Genomic DNA, 23,743 nt, shown 5'->3' with positions numbered 1-23,743 from the left:
TATCAGCACAACGGAGATCTCGGAGAGGACATCAGAATCTCCAGAGAAGCTGCAGCGGACCTGTCTTGGTGTAGTGTGCAGGGCAACCTGTCTCAAAGAAAGCCCTTTCAGCCTCCTCCGCCGGTGGCCACAGTGATCACGGATGCCTCCACTCTAGGGTGGGGTGCTCATCTGGGGGATCTGGAGGTCAAAGGTCTTCGGTCTCCAGAGGAAAGGTTGCTTCACATCAACCTTCTGGAATTGCGGGCGATTCGTTTGGCACTGAAAGCTTTTCTCCCTTCCCTTCACGGTCAGTCGGTTCAGGTCCTTACGGACAACACTACCGCGATGTGGTACATCATCAAACAGGGTGGTGTAGGGTTGTATCGCCTCTGTTGAGAGGCTCTGCGACTCTGGTCCTGGGCCAACGGATTTGTGTGTTTGCAAATCATCTTGCCGGTGTGCTGAATGTTCGTGCGGACAGTCTCAGTCGGCGTTACTCGGCCGATCACGAGTGGCGGCTTCATCCGGAGGTGGTTTATCGCATCTTTCAGATGTGGGGATCTCCTCGGTTGGACCTGTTTGCCACTCACGAGAACGCGCACTGCCCGTCATCCTGCAATCTCCAGTTTCCGATGCAGGGGGCGTTGGGGGACGCGTTTCAGTTGAGTTGGAGCTCACAACTCCTTTATGCGTTTCCTCCCATACCCTTGATTCCTTGGGTTCTGAGGAAGATTCGCCAAGACCGGGCTCAAGTTATATTGATCGCCCCGGATTATCCAAGAAGGGTGTGGTACACAGACCTACTTCACCTCTCGTCGCACGCTCCGTCTCCCTCTCACGGCAGATCTCCTCTCGCAGTCGCAGGAGCAGGTTCTACAACCCCACCTCTAGAGCCTGCACCTTCATGCCTGGAGATTGAACGGGGCAACCAGAGTTCTTTCTCTCTCCCGCCTGATATAGTGGATGTTATTTTATCATCCAGGCGACACTCCACTAAGTCTGTTTATTCTTCCAGATGGTCCAGGTTTGTTAAGTGGTGCGGAGAGAGAGACATTGACCCTTTGAAGGCCCGCTTGTCTAATATTTTGGAGTTTTCTCTTTCTTTAGCACAGCAAGGTTGTGATGTAGTCACTGTTAAGGGCTATTTATCGGCTTTGTCGGCCTTTTTATGTTTGCGGGACCAGCCGTCTTTATTTAAGTCCCCCATTGTCATGATGTTCATTAAGGGCCTTACAAATAAGTTTTCTCCCACACCCTTCATTATGCCTCAGTGGGATTTGAATCTTGTACTCAATTTTTTAATTGGTTCTCCGTTTGAGCCTCTTCACTCTTGCCCGTTGAGGCTTCTTTCTTTTAAAACGGTTTTCTTGATTGCCATTACCTCGGCTAGGAGGGTAAGTGAGCTTCAAGCTTTTAGTTCAAAACCTCCTTTCCTGACCATTCATGTGGATAAGTTGGTTCAAAGGACCAGGGCTGCTTTCCTTCCCAAGATGGTTACCCCTTTTCATATGGGACAATCCATCACTTTACCTACCTTTTATCCTCCTCCTCACCCTTCCAAGGAGGAAGAGAGACTGCATCGGTTGGACCCTAAGAGGGCTGTCAACTTTTATATGGATCGGACTTGAGATCTGAGGCTGGACGATCAGCTCTTTGTGGGCTACGTTGGGAAAATGAAAGGCAAGGCAGTGCACAAGAGGACGCTTTCCAGGTGGATTATCTTGTGCATCAAGATTTGCTACGCCCTGGCCAAGAAGGAACCGCCTGAAGGTATCAGAGCTCATTCCACCAGAGCGAAGTCTACTTCTTCTGCTTTGGCTAGAGGTGTTCCTGTTCTTGATATTTGTAAGGCAGCAACTTGGGCCTCCCTCCACACCTTTGCAAAGCTGTTGTTGTTAAAACTTTATTTCGGCCACTCTGGCCATAAAAGTGCATAAGAAAATCTTCAAACATTTACACAGAATTTTTCAATAATTACACTCCCATGATTTATGCACAGCTAAAACCGCTAACCACCACACAACGGATTCAGATTTATATAAAAAACAATCGCTAAAAAAGATGGCATTACATTTTTTCAATTAGTCCTCCCCTATAATTGCTATAAAAGCCCTCTCCTGATGTGCCACATAGCGTTTAAAAAACGAGACACCGCAAATACAATTGGAGGACCAGTATCATATTTTAAAACTCTAAAAGCCTCTGCACAACGGACAAACCCTACGTTTTTACATAATTGGATTATCCAGCGTTTACGAGGTGAAACATAATCAGGGCAAAAGAACAACACGTGAATTTCAGATTCTGCCATTGAATTACAAGTGGGGCACACACTTGAATTCTCGGGAGCCCATGAGCTAGTGTGCGCTGCCAATGGTAAATTCCCCAATCTAAATTGCAGATACAGTTTCCTGGCCATAGGAGGATAGATTACATCCAGAAAGGGTTCCTTTGTATACACCTCTTTTATTTGTAGGAACTCCATCGTCAACCTACCCTCTTTAGCACTTTCCTGGAGAGACACCAGGTTGGATTGCCTATAATGTTTTATATGGTCCGACCTGGATATCCTAGCACAGGATAGCTCTGGAGATGACCATAGGTCTGTCCTACCAAGCCAGGTTGAAAGGTTCCTGATGTGGGCCAGCCACGGTATTTTACTAGGGTTAAGTCTAGGGAGGAGCTCCTTTAACTCGTCTTTGTAGGAGGACAGCTCGGGCGTTACCCATATCTGCCGCCAAAATGTCAAAGGCCTAAGGGCAATCTCTTCATCAATTGGCCTCATACCCAGGTCCATACGGAGGGGAACTAATGGGGTGCTGCGTGGAAGGCCTATAAGCTGTCTCATAAATTTATTTTCTAGCTTCATGAGGTCCACGATAGAAGTATGCCCCCAAAGCTCCGCCCCATATAATGTAGCCCCTCTTGCTTGGTCCTTAAATGTTCGAGGCATGTGGGCTGCTGAATTCATATCTGTGCATAGATCGCCGCCTAGTGTTGGGTCCGGATGTTTGCACGTTGTTGTCCTGGAAGAGTCTTCGAAGTATCCTGAGATAGGTGACTCCTCCCCTGGACCACAGTGCGCATGGGCATCCTCTCCATCCTCAGATAGTTTTTTTCCGCCATTGGGTTCGGATGTGCTTATCTTGACTCAAGTTAGGGAAAACTTTTTTTTTCAGGCCAAAAGGCCTTTAGTTCGCGTCGGTACTGTTCCCGATCGGTATCGACAGTTAATTGTTAGTTTATTGACTTCAAAAACAACTTTTTCGCATCATATCCGACCATCGACCCCACATCGACGATGGAATCGAGGACCCCATTCAAGCGGTGTCCTGTTTGCAATGCGAAATATCCCCATGTCGACGTCCACCCGGTGTGCAACAAATGCCTTTCACCGGATCACGACGAATCCACATGTATGGCCTGTGCCCGATTCCGATCCAAAAAGACTCTCCGGAATCGACGAGCAGCGAGACTTGAAGCGCAGCAAGCGGCACCGGCCCCAACCAACATCTTCAGCGCCGAGGACGAAGATGTGGAAGGCGTGGAGAACCTACCCTCCAGCCCCGCTTCCGAACACGATTCCGGATCGGAAGACATCGAAGAACACCTCTTTCACAGGGAAGAAGCCAACACCGAGGTAGGAGACTACGATGAGGCCTTAGGGGCCGAAGAAAGTAGCTCCAGTGACGAGCAAGGCCTACCCGTACAGACGGAGGATATCCCAGTGCGTCAGTCTATGGCTCCGGTCGAAGGATCGCCTTCGGGCCTTACCCAAGACCTATCCCGCAGTTCTTCGTCCCCGCCCTCTGGCCCGGCCTCGGACATCCAGCGAAAGCCATTAGTACCCAAAACGACTGGTTTCCCTTCCTCGAAACCGAAACCAATAGTCGTATCGGTTCCACAGAAACCGAAACTGAAACGGACACTGGTCGGATCGAAGCCCACTACACCTTCGACGCCAGCCAAACCCGTCGGCACCGACCGCACCAAACGGGACTTCGGTGCCAAACTCGCAGCAGCCGACGTCGGCGCCGACACACGGAAAAAGGCCATCGGTACCGCCAAACCGCCTCGGCACCCGGCACCGAAACAATCGGCTCCGGCCACAAAGGTCAAAATGGCTGCTGCGTCGCACACCACTTCGAAAGCAGCACCTAAGGCCCAATCATCGACGTCGTCGACATCTACTACCTCTCCTCGACTCGATGACCCCGTGGCTCCAAAGAAGTCCACGCCTGCCTCTACAGAACCACTCGGTGCCAAAGAACCGTCGGCGTTCCAGGTGCGACAAGTTGCAGCGTCCTTGCAACGCATCAAAGAAAAGGCAGCCCTCCAGGACACGTCGGGCTCCGAGCCGAAAAAAGCTCAAAAGGCTTCTCCAGCAACACCCAACATCACTTTTGGCCTGCCGCCATCCACGGCGCCCAAAATGTTTGAAATCAGAACACGTGTCACCCAAACTAGGATCACACCTGCCGAACGCTCTCCTACGGAGACATCACCGTCCCACATCATCGATGCCGACACCGGCAGAATTATGCTCCACAAGCGGAGAATATCTTCCGAGCAAGCTTTGGACTCCTACCGGATCCCGCTAAAGAAAAAGCTGCCAGCGGATTCGGAACCAGTTCTTTACGAACGTCTCCATACCTCTTCCCCAGCTCCACAGTCCTTCTCTCCGACGCCCTCCGAAACCGACGTTTTGGAGGACTACATGGGTGACGACGTCCCCTACCCCAGGGAGATGGACCCTGACGGCCAACAGGACCCTGATCAGGCTTGGGATGACCCTGTAGACCCGGATGCAGCTATGGATACACAGGACACGCAGCTATATGGCGCGAAAACATCTCCCACAGAGGGCACTGCCGCATTCAACGCCCTCATTGAACGTGCTGCGGCCAATCATGGTGTGCAACTCCACTCTGACACAATCGAGGACGATTTTCTAATGGATACTTTCGCATCCTCAGAAAGGAATATCAAAACTCTGCCCATGGTGAAGGGTGTCCTCAAACCAGCAAAGGACATTTTCAAAGAACCCACCAGGGCAAGAGTAATAAACCCCAGGATCGACAAGAAATATAAGTCGGCGCCTGGGGACCCTACGTACATTAGAGGCCAGTTGCCTCTGGATTCCATCGTAGTCGCTAATGCTCGCAAACGGGCGCACTCGCAGACAACTGGTGATGCTCCTCCCCCGGACAAAGAGTCCAAGGTGCTAGAGACCTCCGGCAAACGGGTTGCAGCCCAGGCAGCTAACATATGGCGTATTGCCAATACCCAGGCGCTCCTAGCTCGCTACGATCGCGCACACTATGACACATTAGAAACCCTACTCCAACATCTCCCTGACCAATACAAAGAGGGAGCAGAGCTCCTCATCAGGGAGGGACAACTCCTCACGAACGCATCCATTAAGTGTGCACTGGATGCCGCAGATACAGCTGCCAGAGCAATAAACACCAGCGTCATGCTACGACGACACGCCTGGTTACGACTCTCCGGATTCAAACCTGAGGTTCAAAATAACATCCTCAATCAGCCGGTCAACCCCGACTACTTATTCGGACCAGAAGTTGACACCACCCTAGAAAAAATAAAAAAGGACACAGACACTGCAAAGTCCATGGGGGCTCTCCAAACGCAGACCTTTCGGAGTGGCTCCTTTCGTCGCCCCGGAAATAGAGGAGCAGGTAGAGGACAGGGGTCACAGCAAACCTACAACAAGGGCAACACACAAGGTACCTACGATAAAAACACCCGGGGTGGATATCGTGGCTCCAGCACAAAGGGCAGAGGACGCGGATACGGCAATACCAGGTCCTCCCCCAAGAACAAACAGTGACGCCCTCTCCCTTCCTCCCGACCACATAACACCTGTCGGGGGAAGGCTACAAAGGTTCCTGTCCACGTTGAACTCCATCACCACGGACAGGTGGGTCAAAGATATTCTCAAACACGGTTACTGCCTAGAATTAACCTCCACTCCGCCCACAATACCGCCAAAACACCGTCTTATGTCCTCAGAGCACTTAGCGCTAATACAGCAGGAAGTGCTAAGTATGCTGCAAAAAGGCGCAATATAGGTCGTGCCCGTCCACCAGCAGGGGACAGGAGTGTACTCTCTGTACTTCTTAATACCAAAAAAGGACGGGTCACTCAGACCTATACTAGACCTGAGACCCCTCAACCGCTACATTCTCTCAGAGCATTTCCACATGCTCACCCTACAACAAGTCCTCCCGCTGCTCAAACAGGGAGACTTCCTAGCCACGCTAGACCTCAAAGATGCGTATTTCCACATACCCATTCACCCCTCACACAGAAATATCTCAGGTTCACTATTCAAGGGCAGCACTACCAATTCAAGGTTCTTCCCTTCGGCGTGACAACAGCACACAGAGTTTTCACAAAGTGCCTAGCTACAGTGGCTGCACATCTACGGCGGCAACATATTCACGTCTACCCTTACCTGGACGACTGGCTTGTTCAGGCACAGTCAGCCCAGCAATGTGCCAGCCACATGTCCCGCACCATTCACCTCCTTCACAATCTGGGATTCTCACTAAATTACCCAAAATCACATCTCCAACCAGCACACGTACAACAGTACCTCGGTGCGACCATAGACACTCTGGCAGCCACAGCTCAGCCAAATTTAGTGAGGATCAACAGCATGCAAATGCTGATTTCAAAGTTCACACCCCAACACTCCCTTCCTGCGCGAGTGTTCATGCAGTTGATAGGCATGATGGCCTCCTGCATTTTCATAGTCCCGCACGCGAGACTACATATGCGCCCGCTTCAGGAGTGCTTAGCACGTCAATGGAATCAGGCTCACGGGCAACTAAACGACCTAGTGTTGGTGAGCGGTCGGGCATACAACTCTCTGCATTGGTGGAATCCACAAAACCTTTGCAAGGGCCGACCGTTCCAAGAGCCTGTTCCACAAATAATACTGACGGCGGACGCGTCTCTCCAGGGATGGGGAGCTCATGTACTCAACTACACAGTGCTGGGACTATGGACAATACAACAAAAGAAGATGCACATCAACCTTCTAGAACTGATGGCAATCTTCCTGGCAATGAAAGCATTCAAGGTACACTTGTGCAACAAAGTCGTGTTGATCCGGACGGGCAACATGACTGCCATGTACTACATACAGAAGCAGGGAGGAACACACTCTCCACAGTTGTCTCATCTGGCTCAGAGCATGTGGAAGTGGGCCATTCAGAGGAACATAATCCTCATGGCGGAACACCTCCCCGGCAAGGACAACCAGATGGCGGATCTGCTCAGCAGACACAGCCACCAGATGCACGAGTGGGAGCTACACCCGTCAGTACTCCAACCGTACTTCCAACAGTGGGGTCATCCAGACATAGACCTATTCGCCACAAACGAAAACGCAAAATGCCAAAGCTTTGCCGCCAGGTTCCCACATCCGCCGTCGCAGGGCAATGCGATATGGATGAACTGGTCCGGCAGATTTGCGTACGCTTTTCCCCCAGCACCATTGATACCACTGGTGGCACGCAAACTCAGACAACACTCACTAACACTCGTCCTGGTTGCTCCAACATGGGCACGCCAACCATGGTACACCACCTTTCTCGAACTTTCCGTGGTGCCGCATCAAAGGCTGCGGATCAAACCCGCGCATTTGACGCAGAACCATGGAGAGATTCAGCACCCAGATCCGCAACAGCTGAACCTGGCAATCTGGCTCCTGAAGTCCTAGAGTTTGGCTACCTAAACCTGCCACCTGACTGTATGGACATCATTAAGGAAGCTAGAAGACCCACTACCAGAGCTTGCTATGCAGCCAAATGGAAAAGGTTCGTAATTTATTGCAATAACAATGACATTAACCCGCTAGACGCATCCATCCAAAACATAATTTGTTACCTCTTACACCTATACCGATGCAATCTGGCATACACCTCAATACGTGTCCATTTGACCGCAATATCAGCCTATCTCCAGAACAGGCAGCACCTCTCTTTATTCAGAGTGCCTGCCATCAAAGCATTCTTGGAAGGACTCAAACGAGTAATTCCTCCAAGCCACCCACCAGCTCCAATGTGGAACCTCAACTTGGTCCTCACACACCTGATGGGTCCACCCTTCGAACCTCTACACTCGTGCGAGATTCAGTTCCTCACCTGGAAAGTAGCTTTCCTAGTAGCGATCACTTCGTTGAGGAGAGTTAGTGAACTCCAGGCACTAACCGTTCAAGAGCCATTCATACAGGTTCACGCCAACAGGGTTGTACTACGTACGAACCCCAAATTCATGCCCAAGGTGATATCGCAGTTCCACATGAATCAAACTATTGAACTGCCTGTTTTCTTTCAAAACCCACAAACTGTCGCAGAAAGAGCACTCCATACACTGGATGTAAAGAGAGCCCTCATGTACTATATAGACAGGACTAAAGTCTTTAGGAAAACAAAACAACTTTTCGTTGCCTTTGCCCCACACCAGAAAGGTAACGCCATCTCCAAAGCAGGTATAGCCAGATGGATCGTTAAATGTATTCAAATTTGCTATCAAAAAGCTAAACGCACATTAACGATTCTCCCACGAGCCCACTCAACACGTAAGTTAGGGGCCTCCATGGCTTTCCTGGGAAACATTCCTTTGCATGATATATGTAGAGCAGCCACCTGGTCCACTACACATACATTTACCAAACACTATTGTGTAGATGTGCAATCAAAACAGCAGGCAGCTGTAGGACAGGCTGTTCTCAAAACTCTTTTTCAGACCGCTGCAGCTGGCACTGGTAGCCGCCGCTAATAAGAGGGCACTGCTATATATTCTATGCACAGATATGAATTCAGCAGCCCACATGCCTCGAACTGAATATGCTACTTACCAGTATGCATCTGTTCTTGGCATGTAGGGCTGCTGACATTCATATCGCCCACCCTCCTCCCCGGCGCCTGTAGCAGCTGCAGCTCTCAGAATTACTGTAAGCATGGTCATCACTTTCTGTATCTACTCCATCACTGCCACAATGGCGAAAAACAATCTGAGGATGGAGTGGATGCTCATGCGCACTGTGGTCCAGGGGAGGAGTCACCTATCTCAGGATACTTCGAAGACTCTTCCAGGACAACAACGTGCAAACATCCGGACCCAACACTAGGCGGCGATCTATGCACAGATATGAATGTCAGCAGCCCTACATGCCAAGAACAGATGCATACTGGTAAGTAGCATATTCAATCTCCACCACAGGAGCTGCAGACCTTTGCAAAGCATTACTGCTTGGACTCTGAGGTTAGGAGGGATGGCCATTTTGCTCGCTCTGTTTTGCAGCATTTTTTGGTCTAGTCAGGTGGACACCCTCCTCCTGGAGAGGTACGGCTTTGGGAATCTATTTAAAAGGTGAGGAATCCACAGGCAGAAGTATCCATTAGAACTTACTTACTTCGGTAAAGCTTTTTCTGGTGGATACAATATCTGCCTGTGGATTCCTCACGCTCCCACCCACTTCCCCATTGTCCACCTGTTTCTACCAAAAAGATATTTTATTTTAATAAGTCTTAATCATGTTTATATTTTAATGATGGGAAATGCTTATTCAGTTGCTATTTCTCTTTGTTTTTATTGATTATGCATTTGTGAATTTAAATACATGTATATATTTGGTATGCTATGTTTGCATTTGAAAATGTCGGTCCGCCCGTTTGCCACGGTGGCACGGAAAAAATGGGTGGAACGGACGTCAGCACGCCGACAAGGTCCTTTTGTGGCGCCGATGACGTCATACGGTGCTGCGAGCTGAGCCTGTCCATTGTGACGTCCTCGTCGACGTGGGAGAGCTAGGAAATAATTTTCCCGTGGAATGCTGGCGCAGGGGGTATTCAAAAGGTGAGGAATCCACAGGCAGATATTGTATCCACCAGAAAAAGCGTTACGGAAGGTAAGTAACTTGTTCGTTGGCACACACAGCCAGAGACCGAGCAGAAAGAGGTACCATTTTCAACTTCTTAAAATAGTGGGCTGGGAAGGGAGCCTTTCATCTTCAACTCTCCCGGGAGGCAGTAACCTGTCTGAGAGGGCAGGGCTTCTGCCTCATGATCTCTCACCTTTACGGGATTCTGAATCCGAGACCAGACTGGTTGCACAAGATTCTTCTTGTACCCCACAAATGGGAGCTAAACCAGAGGGCCCCTTGACAGTTGCACAAGGTCTAGAAACACACAGAAGTGGATGCTTCTGCAACACATTGAAAGAATTTGTACAACTTCACCTTTTCAGTGTCATGGCTCTGATCCTTAGGAGACAAACTAAAGTATGCTTCCTCCTCTGCAGATTCGCTCCTTTTCCCCAGTTCACTTCCCATTTCCCTTTACTATCTATCAAAACCTACTGACAGCTAGGTTATTTTTTAAATGGAACGGGGGGACGGGGATAAGAAGGCAGTGTGACTATGTAAACACTCCTGCACACTCCATAATGGTGGCAGAAAGCTCTGGGTTGAACAGCTTTCAGAAGCAATCCCAGGATCTACCACAAGGTGGCAGAGTTAGCTTTTATGGTTGTGAAACAAATAACATTTGATAGAGATCTAGCCGCAGATTCCTTACCTTTGAATTTCCCAGGCGTTGGACTGGATTCTGAAGATTTTTCGTAGAACAATATCTGCACGCCAGTAGGTGGCGTTGGTCGACTCCAAGTAATGTCAGCATTGTCTTCGTCACCTATATAGGCACCACCTTGGTGCGCTGATGTCAATTCATTTCTTTTGGTGCCATCCTATGCAGATCAGTGAAGAGAGCTACCCTCTGTCACTATTTGACAGGATTTTTTCTACGTTTTTTTCTACCCATTTTTGGTGTGTAAGTTTTCCCATCATGTCCAAAAAGACTTATGGACATCCTAAGTCTTTGTCCTCCCACTCAAAACCATCGAGTAGGTCAGGTAAGAAGCACAAAAAACATAAGGAGTTGAAGCGTGCTTCCATCTTCTCCCCGTCCGTCAGCTGACGCGACGAAGGAGTCGAAGCATTCTAGGCCTCGTTCTTCAGAATCTGTGCCTGGGTCTGCTCTGGCTCCGCGTTTTTTGACTTTCCGGGAGCTGGAGCAACCTCTGCACAGATTTAAGAATTTTATGATTCCAAGTGCCTCCTATTTAGGCGGCCTGACCATACCGGCCTGCCTTCCGTGCCCCGGAGGTTCAGAGGGGGCTCCATCGGATTCCGCACTGGCAACTCCGGCCCGATTACCTCCCCTACGTCGGAAGCCCTGTAGTTTTCAATGGGGAGTCTCCCGTTTGCAATAGCACTGCAGGCTCGGGGACAAAGGTCTTCTGGGTGCAACCACCACTTGGAGAGGTAAGTTGGGTTCTTGGGGATTGGTTAGGTACCATCAGTGGTGCCACCCAAGGCGTGGGGCGTCGGGTGCAGGGGTTCCTTTTAGGGTCAGATCTTCTTATAAGGTAAGGATTGCGGTTGGGGGGACATTCTGGTTTGAGGCTGCAGGCGTTGGCTGGAGGCTTTAGGCAGGTCGCTTTAGGCAGGTCAGGGGTCACCGGATCTCAGGTCAGGATTGCCGGGGAGACATCCTCTTGGTGTTGGGCCACAACGAACTCAGGCCGTGGGCGTTGGGTGCAGAGTGGTGCAAACTCATGGATCCTTGCGAAGCTGGCGTCTGTTTGAACAAATCCTGTGTTCACAGGAGACAGAGTCTTTGGGATTAGAGGCATGCAGGTCCTCCGGATTTTTTGAGGTTGCTGGCTGCAGGATAATCCACGGTTTCGCTGGTGCAGGTTCGAGGTGGGAACAGGCCAGTAGGGCTGGGGCCAAGTCAGTGGGCATCCTCCTCTTGTTAGCTTTGGCACAGCTGTTCTTTCCTTCTTGTAGGTTCTTGTCTGACTAAGCAAAATTCAAGGGTGTCCCTAAATACTAGATTTAAGGGCATTTCAGGTAGGTAAAAAGATTGGGACCAATAGGTCCCTTACCTGTGGTGGGTACACCCCCTATTATGCCACCCTCTAGTGGGAGGGCAGGCATAAGCCTTTACCTGGTTGGCTGGGTCCCCCCATCTGCAAGAAGGCGGGGATTGAGAGTTGTGCTTCACCTCGCCTCCCCCACTGAGGGGTGGAGTTGGCAGAGGTGGGCACACCTGTCTTCCTCACTTGTTTTTCCTGCCGGTTCTCCTGCCCAAATTGGGGGTCCGAACCAGTGGGGACCAGTTGCTGAAAGCAGCAAGTGGCCTGGGGCAGCTCACAAAGGCGGCAAGCCTTTGAGGCTTCCCCTTCGTGGACCCTGCTCATCCTGGGGGAGGAGGCTTGGCACCTCGTCCCAGGATGTGCATTGTTTCAGGCCCCCGAGAGCAGCAGGCTCTCGACCCAGGTGTCCAGAACTGTGTCTGGTGGTGGAAGCTGGGAGCAACCGCTAGTGGTAGGTCGTTTTTCAGGGGGATCTCTAAGATGCCCTCTGTGTGCATGTTTCATTAAATCCCACACTGGTATCCGTGTGGGTTTAATGTGTTGATAAGTTTGATAGGACATTTCTCAGTTTTCAGTGTAGCCATTATGGTGCTGTGGAGTTTGTAATGACAAGCTCCCAGCACCATATACTCTTAAGGCAGCACTGCACTTACACTGTCTAAGAATGAACTTGAACACTGTAGGGGTACAGGGCTTATGCACCTGTACCCTCACCACTGGTATAGTGCACCCAGCTAGAGGGGTGTCTGGTCTATGCCAGGGCAGTTGGTTGTAGGCATGGCACACAGGGATGTGTGCCATGTTGACTCTTTACTTTGTTCTGCACCAAAACACTCAGCCAGCAAAGGTATTGTGTGAGTGTAAAGGCACAGGGCCTCTAGGGGGGGCACAATAAGTGCTGCAGCCCTTAGATGTCTTTCCTGGTCACAATGCCCTGGGTACCTGTGGTACCATTTACCAGGGGCTGACCTGTGGCCAGAGATATCAATTGGGTTTTGTTTTCAATGCAGTTTTTAGGGAAAGAACATAGGCCCTGTAAACCTGATTAGCAGGTGCCCAGGGCACACTCAGTGAAAGCACATCAGCAAAAAATGGAGGTAACAATGCAGAAAGAGGGCACTTTCTCACACCCATAGCTGTACGTTTGCACCCCCAGTTAGCAACCACTCTGGCCACATGCAAGTTCTTTGTAAGAGGTATCATGGGTACCAAGGGCACTGTGAGCAGGGAAGGCCTTGAAGGGCTGCAGCACATATTATGCCACCCTTAAAGGTCCTGTACCTTCACTAACACGAACACTCACTCCAGGCTGTGTGTTTTGGTGCACAGAAAATTGAAGAGTCAACGTGGACATGGCACCCCTACCTGGCTGCCATGTCTGCAACCCACTGCATATGGTATAGGTAAGACACCCCTCTAGCTGAGTGCACTATACCACTGGTGAGGGCACAGGGGCATGAGCCCTGTACCCCTACAGAAGCCAATTCTTAGACATTGTAAGAGCGGTAATGCCATTAAGAGTATATGGTCTGGGAGTTTGTCATTACGAACTCCACAGCACCATAATAGCTTTAATGAGACCTGGGAAGTTTGGTAGCAAGCTTCTCGGCATAATAAACCCACACTGATGCCAGTGTGGGATTTATTATACCATGCACTCAGAGAGCATCTTGGAGATGTCCCCAGAAAAATGACCTAACTCTGGTGTTCTGGCTGAGTGGCTGCTCGCCAGCTGCCACCCCCGCACCTGTTTCTGGACCCCTGGGTCGAGAGCGTATCACTCTCTGTGTTCTGAAACAAAGCGTAACCTGGGCAGAGGTGCAAAGCCTCCTCCTCCAGGATAGGCAGGGTCGACGAAGGGGAAGCTTCAAATGCTTGCTGCGTTTGTGAGCTGGCCCAGCCATTTGCTGCTCCCAGCAACTGATCCCCACCGGTTCTAATCTCTGCTTTGGGAGGGAGAATCAGTGGGAAAACGAGAAAAGGAGTGCACACCTTTGCCACCTCCTCCCCTCAAGTGAAGGAGGCGAGGTGATGCACAACTCTGTCCCTGTCATCTTGAAGGTGGGGGGGACCCAGCCAACTAGAGAGAGGCTTACGCCCCCCTCCCACTGGAGGGTGGCATAATAGGGGGTGTACCCATCCCAAGGAAGGGACCCAGTAGTCCCAACTGGTACCTGCCTAAAACGCTCCAAAATTTAGGGGCAACCCAGAATATTGCCTCCTCAGAGAAGCAAGGAGAAGGACCGAAGAGCCGTGCTGAAGGAAGAAGAGAAGGACACCAACTGCCTTGACCCCAGCCCTACAGGCCTGTCCTGACTTTGACCTGCTCCAGCGAAATCCCTCTGTGTACTGCAGCCAGCAGTCCCCCAGAACCCGGAGGACCTGCCCTGCCTTTCCTACAAAGACTTTGTCTCTGGTGAGCACTGGACTTGCTCAAGAACCAGACTCTGACTCCATCCGAAACCGTGAGTCTGCATCACTCTGCACCAGACGCCCAAGGCCTGAGTTCAGGTGGCCCAACACCACAAGGTCATCTCCCGCTGTGGGTGCACCTTTTGTGCTAGCTCAGAACCCCCTTTGCTTAACCCTAGGAGCTTTGCTCCCTCAACCCTGTGGCTTGCCCAAGAGCAGCCACAAACCAACAGCCCCCTAGGCCCTTGGGTTAACATTAGGCCTCCGCACTCTGCACCCGGCTGCCCTGAGGATGCTTTTTGAGTGCATCCTTGACACTGGGGGAACCCTTGTTCTAACCCCAGGAACTGAACCCCAAAGACTGATTGCTTACCGGTAAACCGATAACCTCATGTTCGAGGCATATGAGCTGCAGATCACACACTTAGGATAGTAGATCGCCATCTGGTGTTGGTTTCGGATGCTTGCAGGTTGTTGTCTTCGGAAGAAGTCTTTGGTCACGAGATAGGTGACTCCTCCCTTGGACTATAGTGCGCATGGGCATCAACTCCATCCTTAGATTGTTTTTTTCCGCCATTGGGTTCGAATGCAACTTTTCCGCTCCGGTTGGAAATCTCAATTCCAAAATTTTTGCAGCAAAAAACTTTCACAAAAACCATCAAAGCACCTTCACTCGACATCGATTTCATCGGCTCGATTCCGGACGTCGACGCGGGCCGCTGGGCCTATCCACGCTGTGAGGCCTACGGCTCATGGAAAGGACGCCTTTCAAAAGATGCCCCCATTGTGGAGCAAAATTTCCGCACAGTGACCACCACAAAGTCTGCATCCTGTGCCTATCACCGGAAAACTACGAGTCCAGCTGTCCAGCATGCGCAGCATTTCGATCCTAAAAAACCATTCGAGATCGAAGGGCTCGACGCCACATCATGGCACAGAGACCAGCGCCGGAACCAGAAAACATCTTTGAGGGTCCCGATGTCCCGGAAGAAGATTCCGAGGATCTACAAATCATCTCCTAAGCAGACGACTCAGACGACCCCATTACTCCTGGGCAGCGCGTGAGTACTACTGCCCCTGCCCCAACCCCTCCAAAACCAAAGGCATTGGTCAAGACTTCGCCTGCTGGCCTCAGTGGAGACCGAAAACATCCTTCAGAAGCCCCGCCTCCGGGCTCGGCTCCGAAGAAACATAAGCCTTCCGGTAGCTTGGGCCCGAGCAAGCCGCATGTCATTGTTCCACCGGCACCTTCGGCACCAAAGACAAAAGACCTCTCGGCACCGAAATCGGCTCCGATACCTTTGTCACCGAAAACATCGAGGCCCATAGATAAACCGGCACCGAAAGTTCCCAAGCTGAAAGATACAACTTCGGCTCCGAAACCATCATCGGCACCGAAACCACCGGCTAAGGACTCTCACACACCTCCTAAAGCCAAAAACTCCACCGATCAACCAAAACCTCGATCGGAACCGAAAAAATCGGCGCCAAAAACTGTTCCAGAGGAACAAGAACGTTTCCGTCCAGATCCCATTGATCCAAGACAGAAAAAGATCTATATTAATCCAAAGACTGGACATGTCACCGCGGTGCCATGTAAAAAACGGAAACTGGACACACAACCTGCCCCAGTTCCTATAAACAAGAAGGACTCTGCAACACAGCCTATTCCTCCGTCCTCTCCCATACTACCTTCTACCCCACCCCCTCTGCCTACACCACCCTTACCTCTACCCTCAACCATCACATACACCACCTCCACAGGATGATGATGATGACCTAGGGGGAGGGGGTGATCCTAATGATCCATTCACAGATCCAGATACCGCACCACTGGATGATTGGGCATTCCCTCTACCAGACATGCCTGACCCTCCACCATATCCCTCCAAACCGTCACCTCCAGATGACCACCTGGGGTTTGGCCAATTATTAAATAGAGCAGCACTTTACTATGGCGTCACCATGCACTCCGACGCACCTGAGGAAGACTTCCTATTAGATACTTTTGAGCAGTCTCAAAAGTCTGTACAGATTTTACCTATGAATAAAGGAGTCCTAAAAACGCCCCAGAGGGATTTAAAGACCCCGTCTGTGCCAGAGTTTTTAACCCAAGAATAGAAAAGAAATATAGGCCTGCCCCTGAAGATCCTGGTTACATCAAAGGACAGCTCCCTTTGGATTCTTTGGTTGTTTCCAACGCTAGGAAACGCGCCAACTCCCAAACCACAGGAGATACACCACCCCCCGACAAAGAATCCAAACTGTTAGAAGCCTCTGACAAACGAGTAGCAGCACAAGTCGCTAACCATTGGAGTATTGCCAACACCCAGGCCCTACTAGCACGCTATGACAGGGCTCACTACGACCAGTTGGAGAATCTGTTACAACATCTGCAAGACCAATATAAAACCCAGGCAAATGACCTTATCCAGGAGGGAGAACTTATTTCAAATGCGTCAATTAAATGTTCGCTTGACGCCGCAGACACCGCCTCTAGAGCAATAAACACAAATGTGCTCCTTAGACGACATGCCTGGCTACGCATTTCAGGCTTTAAGCCAGAGGTACAAACTACCATACTTAGTCAGCCATTCAACCAAGAACAGCTATTTGGGCCAGCAGTAGACACTGCTCTTGAAAAGATGAAAAAAGACACAGAGACTGCTAAGTCAATGGGAGCATTATAGTCTCCACAACCACGTGGCTCCTTTCGACGCTCCTTCTACAGAGGAGCCTCCAAGAATATGGGAGCGGACACCTCCTCTACGTTCAAACATGCAACACAAACATCCCCCAGTAGAGGATATTTTAGAGGAGGATATAGAGGAAACAACAACAAGGTACGAGGTCGAGGCAATACCAACACTCGCACCTCCCCTGCCACAAAACAGTGACTCCTCCACTCCCCCCAGACCATTCCACTCCAGTCGGGGGAAGACTCAAACAGTTCCTACCTGTCTCTAACTCCATCACAACTGATAAGTGGGTAAGACAAATTATCCAGTATGGTTACTGCCTGGAACTCACAACTATCCTCCCCACATATACCACCCAAACAGCATTCCATGTCACCAGACCATCTTACGCAATAGAGCCAGTTCCCTTACAACATCAGGGTACAGGGGTATACTCACTATACTTCCTAATCCCCAAAAAGTACGGCACTCTAAGACCAATACTCGACCTCAGACCCCTAAATCTGTATATAAACTCAGGTCATTTCCATATGATCATTCTTCAACAAGTGCTCCCACTACTACAACAAGGCGATTTCCTTGCCACACTAGATCTCAAGGACGCCTACTTCCACATTCCCATACATCCTGCTCACAGGAAGTACCTAAGGTTTGTGGTGGACGGACAACACTACCAGTTTACAGTCCTTCCATTCGGAGTAACAACCGCGCCCAGAGTATTCACCAAATGTCTAGCAGTAGTAGCAGCACATCTCAGAAGACAACAAATTCATGTCTTCCCGTATCTAGACGACTGGCTAATAAAAGCCAAGTCATTCAACAAATGTGTTCTACACACTCACCAAACTATCCAAATCTTACACAACTTGGGATTCACAATAAACTATCCCAAATCTCATCTCCAACCCTCTCACATACATCAGTATCTAGGAGCCACCTTAAACACCTCCAAAGCCCTAGCATATCCCAGCCCAGCCAGGATAGCCAATATACAAGCTCTTATCGCAAAATTTCAAACCCAACAAGAGTGTTCATGCAACTCATAGGCATGATGGCGTCGTGCATCTTCATTGTGCCTTATGCAAGACTTCAAATGAGTCCCTTGCAAGAATGTCTAGCACGTCAGTGGAACCAGGCTCACGGACAACTTACAGATCAGGTGTTGGTGGACAGCCGCACACATCGCTCTCTCAAATGGTGGAACATAAAAAGCCCTGTCCAAAGGGCGGCCATTCCTAGAGCCTCTTCCACAGATAGTGAGGACAACGGACGCATCACTCACAGGATGGGGAGCCCATCTCCTCGGACACACCACTCAGAGCAAATGGACCACTCAACAGAAAGTGCTCCATATCAATTACCTGGAACTGCTAGCAGTGTTCCTAGCACTAAAATCATTCCAACTACATCTCCAGAACAAAACTGTCCTCATCCGTACGGACAACATGACAGCCATGTATTATATACAAAAACAAGGAGGCACACATTCTCTCCAGCTGTCCCAGCTCGCACAGAACATTTGGAGATGGACCATTCCCCACAATCAAATTGCCGATCTGTTAAGTCAACAAACTCAGCAGATCCACAAATGGGAATTACATCCACAAGTCCTACTGCCCTTTTTCCAACAATGGGTGCCAACCAGACATAGATCTGTTCGCCACACACAAACGCAAAATGCCCAACCTTCGCCGCCAGGTTCCCCCACCCGGAGTCAAAGGGCAATGCAATATGGATGAATTGGTCAGGCAGATTTGCGTAAGCTTTTCCGCCTCTCCCACTCATTCCATTAGTGGTACGCAAGCTGAGGCAACAGTCTCTCAAACTGATCCTAGTAGTTCCCACATGGGCACGCCAGCCGTGGTTCCCAACACTACTGCAACTCTCGCTAGTTCCACACCAAAAACTGCACCTCTCCCAATCCTTATTAACCCAGAACCATGGAGAAATCAGACACCCAGATCCAGGTCAACAGAATCTAGCGATCTGGCTCCTGAAGTCCTAGAGTTCGGTTACCTAAACCTGCCACCAGACTGCATGAATATTATAAAGGAGGCCAGAAGACCTACCACTAGAGCCTGCTATGCTGCAAAATGGAAGAGATTTGCCATTTACTGCACTAACAATCATAAACCCGTTGGATGCATCCATCCAAGACATCATTTGCTACTTACTACACTTGCTACTTACTACACTTGCAAAGATGTAATTTGGCATACTCATCCATACGTCTCCACCTAGCAGCATTAGCAGCCTACTTACAAAGTCGACAACACTTGTCACTATTTAGAGTACCTGCGATCAAAGCCTTCATCGAAGGACTTAAAAGGATTATTCCTCCCAGATTACCACCCTCTACAGTGTGGAATCTAAACATTGTTCTTACAAAGCTCACGGGACCCCCATTTGAACCTCTGCATAAATGTGAACTACAGTTCCTCACATGGAAAGTGGCTTTCCTTATCGCTATCACATCCCTCAGAAGGGTAAGTGAAATCCAGGCTTTAACCATACAAGAACCATTCTTACAATTACACCGCAACAAAGTGGTTGTTAGAACAAATCCGAAATTCCGTCCAAAAGTCATATCTCCGTTCCATCTTAACCAATCAGTAGAGTTACCAGTGTTCTTCCCAAATCCAGACTCGGTAGCTGAAAAAGCTCTTCATACCTGAGACGTTAAGAGCCCTTCTTTACTACATTGACAGAACCAAGTCATTCCGCAAAACAAAACAATTGTTTGTTGCTTTTTCTCCACCACATAAAGTCAACCCTATCTCCAAATCTGGGATAGCTAGGAGGATATTTAATTGTATCCAAATATGCTACCACGAGGCTAAACGCACACTAACAGTTCCCCCTAGAGCGCATTCCACAATCAAAATAGGGGCTTCCATGGCATTCTTAGGAGACATTCCCTTAGAAGATATTTGTAAGGCAGCCACATGGTCTACAACACACACCTTCACTAAACACTATTGTGTTGAAGTGCAAGCAAAGCAAAAAGCTTCTGTGGGTCAGGCTGTCTTTAAAACTTTATTCCAAACTGCTGCAACCAATACAGGTGACCACTGCTAGGGGAGACACTGCTATATAGTCTATCCTAAGTGTGTGATCTGCAGCTCATATGCCTCGAACGGAATATGCTACTTACCAGTATGAATCTGTTCTTGGCATGTAGAGCTGCAGAGCCACACACGCCCACCCACCTCCCCGGGACCTGTATCTGTTCCAACAATTGTCTTACTTAGACATCACACATGGACATCTCTCTCTTTTCTACAAACTCCATTATTTCCCATCATGGCGAAAAACAATCTAAGGATGGAGTTGATGCCCATGCGCATTGTAGTCCAAGGGAGGAGTCACCTATCTCGTGACCAAAGACTTCTTCCGAAGACAACAACCTGCTAGCATCCGAGCCCAACACCAGATGGCGATCTACTATCCTAAGTGTGTGGCTCGGCAGCTCTACATGCCAAGAACAGATGCATACTGGTAAGTAGCATATTCTTTTTCTCCATAGGATTGCATTGACTGTTTTGCGCTCAAAAAGTGTTGAGTTGAGGTTATATGGAAACCTAAGCAACTGTGTTTTAATGCAAAACTGTTTTACTTACCTTTGTCTAGGAAATGTCCCAGTGTGATATCTAGCAAAGACACACAGATGATAGACGGAACGCAGAGCAAATCAAACATTCACCCCCAGTCAAAAGATCTGGGTTAAATCAATTGTTCTTTTGGTCACCATGCCACCCCAGTTTAGGACCAGCCATATTCAAATCAGTCTTGATCCTGTTCCTCATGGGAATAGTCCAGCCCGAACTGCCAAGCCAGGTCCTCCCTGGACTGTAAACAAGCATCCCAGGACCGGTTTCGGGGATCACCTCTCACCAGCCAGGCTTGCTTGAATCCAGTGACACAGTGAGCCACGTCTGGAATGGCTTGGCGTGCAAAAAACAATGGCTTTAATCCAGATCTGTGACTGGGGGTGAATGTTTGATCAATGCTGTTCTTTTTGCCAGTGTGATATTTAGGCATATCTTCCTGGTCTAACCTTGTCCGCAGTCCCTCTGGGAATGGTATTGCTTGAGTATCTGTTCAAATGTAAGGAATCTGCGCTAGATGTCTTTATCAGATGGACAATTTACTTCTCTTCGGTAACACCTTATCTGGTAGAGACATGATTGAGTTGCAGATTTCTTGCTGTCCTACCCATCCTCCCCACACTGCGGACAGGTTTCTAGGGTCAGGGCTGATCCCTTTTAGGACCCTGGTTGTTCATAAATGCAGCAGTGTCGGTGCACTTCATGGCATCGCGCTCCTGGCGTGGAAAGTCGTGGAAAGTACTGATGTCCTTGCGCCAGGGTGGTGCCTATATAGGTGACATAGACATCACTAAGGCGCGGACAACGACGTCCCGCTGAGCCGACCAGTATCACTTACCGGTGTGCAGTGGTATTGCTCGATGAAAAACCTTCCGGATCCGGTCTAATGCCTGGAAAACTCAAAGGTAAGGAATCTGCAGCTACATCATGTCTCTACCAGATAAAGCGTTACCGAAGGTAAGTAATTGGTCCTTACTGTCTCATTGGAAACCAAAACATGTTTAATAAAATAATTGTAATTAGTCATCGAAAAAATAATTAGAGCATCTTTCTACTCCGTTTTCAAGAGGAATCATGTTTTGGATTTGTCACCACATGAATTTTAAAAGGTGAATTTGGCTTTTAAAATAAATCTGTGCATGGTAATATTATAGATGCTTTTTTCTACTTCTCCCCACGCTACTAAACATCGCAGCCCAGTTCCACCCATCTTAATTTTCAAGCTGCTACTGACTGTACCTACCCATGTGTAAAAGGTGTTTCCAGCAAACTAATATTCATCATCGTAGGAGTAACATCTCAGCTTGTTTTTGTTTTCTATACAATTAGGCAATTCTACAGTTATATCAAAATACTTGAAACCTTTATTCGACACACATGCTAACGTCTTAATTTGTTTTCAGATATTATGTTGGGTATGGGATATTCAAGAGAGGAAATCCAAGAATCTCTGAGTAAAATGAAGTATGATGAAATCACAGCTACATATTTACTTTTAGGGAGAAAATCCTCTGAGGTAAGGTATGAAATGTTGGTTATAGTCTGATTAAATCTTTGAGTAAGTGGACTTTAAAGAACCACATTTAGTTAATGTCTGGTTTTTATAATGGGATTTTGGGAATCTTAAAAATCAGTGGTTTACTTTTTAAACGTTGCTTTTGATTTGTTCAAACAAACTTTGCACTAAAATCATTAATTGCGTCTGTCACATTTCCTGTATTGTCTTTCCACATAGCCTCTCCACTCTTCCCCAATTCTTATGCTTTATTTTCTTACACATCCTATTTTTCAACAATGGAGTAGTTCTCCCCGGATTCTTTCATCCAGTCTTTTTACATTTCGGGCAATAGTTTTTTCCTTCTTCAGCAGTATGCTTTTTCTCATCCTTTTAATCCGGTCAGTTCCTTAAGATTTCTTTTGTTTATCTAATAAACACTTGCCTTTATTTCATTGTCAGAATTTGGTAAGTGTGTGTGTCCCAGAACCACTGTATTAACATTAGCTTTCATACCATGTGATCCGGTTACTTCTGTGATGATGAATGCTCAAGCATACGTTGTGTGTCCGATTACGCTTCTCTTCAGTGTATGTACAGTATGTAGGAAGCTGGTTTTCTGTTGCAGTCACCTCTCCACTTTTTGCCAGACTACTGATGCACTGACACTATGTGCCCTGGAACCCTGCCAATCCGGTTCCCAGGGACTGTGTTCTTTCCAAAAACTGTACCGGGTACCCCCAATTGGCACCTCTCTGGCCACATGTCAGTGCCTTGTAAAAGGTACCATGGGTACCAAGGGCACTGTGGCCAGGGAAGGCCTCTAAGGGCCGCATCACTTATTGTGTCACCCTTAGAGACTCTGTAGCTTTAAACACTCACACTGCCATTGCAGGCTGCGTGTTTTGGTGCAGAAGAAAGTGAAGAGTCGACATGGAACACATCCCTGTGTGCCATGCCTACAACCCACTGCCCTGGCATAGGTCAGCTACCCCTCTAGCTGGGTGCACTTTACCAGTGGTGAGGGTACAGATGCATGAGCTCTGTACCTCTACGGTGTGTAGACCAATTCTTAGACATTGTAAGTGCAGTAATGCCATTAAGAGTATATGGTGCTGGGAGTTTGTCGTTACGAACGCCACAGCACCATAATAGCTTTACTGAAAACTAGGAAGTTTGGTATCACACTTCTCAGCACATTAAACCCACACTGATGTCAGTGTGGGATTTTATGATAAAATGCACTCTGAGGGCATCTTGGGGATACCCCCTGAAAAACGACCAGCCTCTGGTGGGTTCTTTGACAGGTAAACACCAGCCTGCCACCACAAGACCTGTTTCTGGACCCCAGGGATGGGAGCCTTCGCTCCCTGAGCCCAGAAACAAAGCCTTTCCTGGGTGAAGGTGTTCACACCTCCCCCAGGACAGGAAGAGCCATCTGTGGCAGGGGGGCTTCAAAGGCCTTGCTGCCTTTGTAATGCGACCCCCCATCCTCTCTTTCAATCAGGAGCCGGCCTCCTTCCTGTCTGCCCTCCTTTTCGGCAGGAAGACAGGTGGGAAAAATTGGCCAGCCC

The 23,743-nt window shown here is 48.9% G+C and overlaps 1 protein-coding gene across 3 annotated transcripts in view; it reads left to right on the top strand.

The window, feature by feature from the left end:
• MARK3 (microtubule affinity regulating kinase 3) overlaps window positions 1–23,743 on the top strand; it is a 696,418-nt gene that overhangs the window by 202,362 nt on the left and 470,313 nt on the right. For all 3 annotated transcript variants that reach the window (XM_085626305.1, XM_085626304.1, XM_085626306.1), the window contains exon 11: window positions 22,078–22,190. In XM_085626305.1, coding sequence (XP_085482431.1) covers window positions 22,078–22,190 — 113 coding nt within the window. The remainder of the gene's footprint in view (window positions 1–22,077; window positions 22,191–23,743) is intronic.

This window comes from Triturus cristatus, chromosome 9 (genome assembly GCF_964204655.1).
Source record: "Triturus cristatus chromosome 9, aTriCri1.1, whole genome shotgun sequence".
Taxonomy (NCBI): domain Eukaryota; kingdom Metazoa; phylum Chordata; class Amphibia; order Caudata; family Salamandridae; genus Triturus; species Triturus cristatus.
The sequence above is the reverse complement of the archived record's forward strand: the minus strand, read 5'-3'. Positions and strand labels throughout refer to the sequence as shown.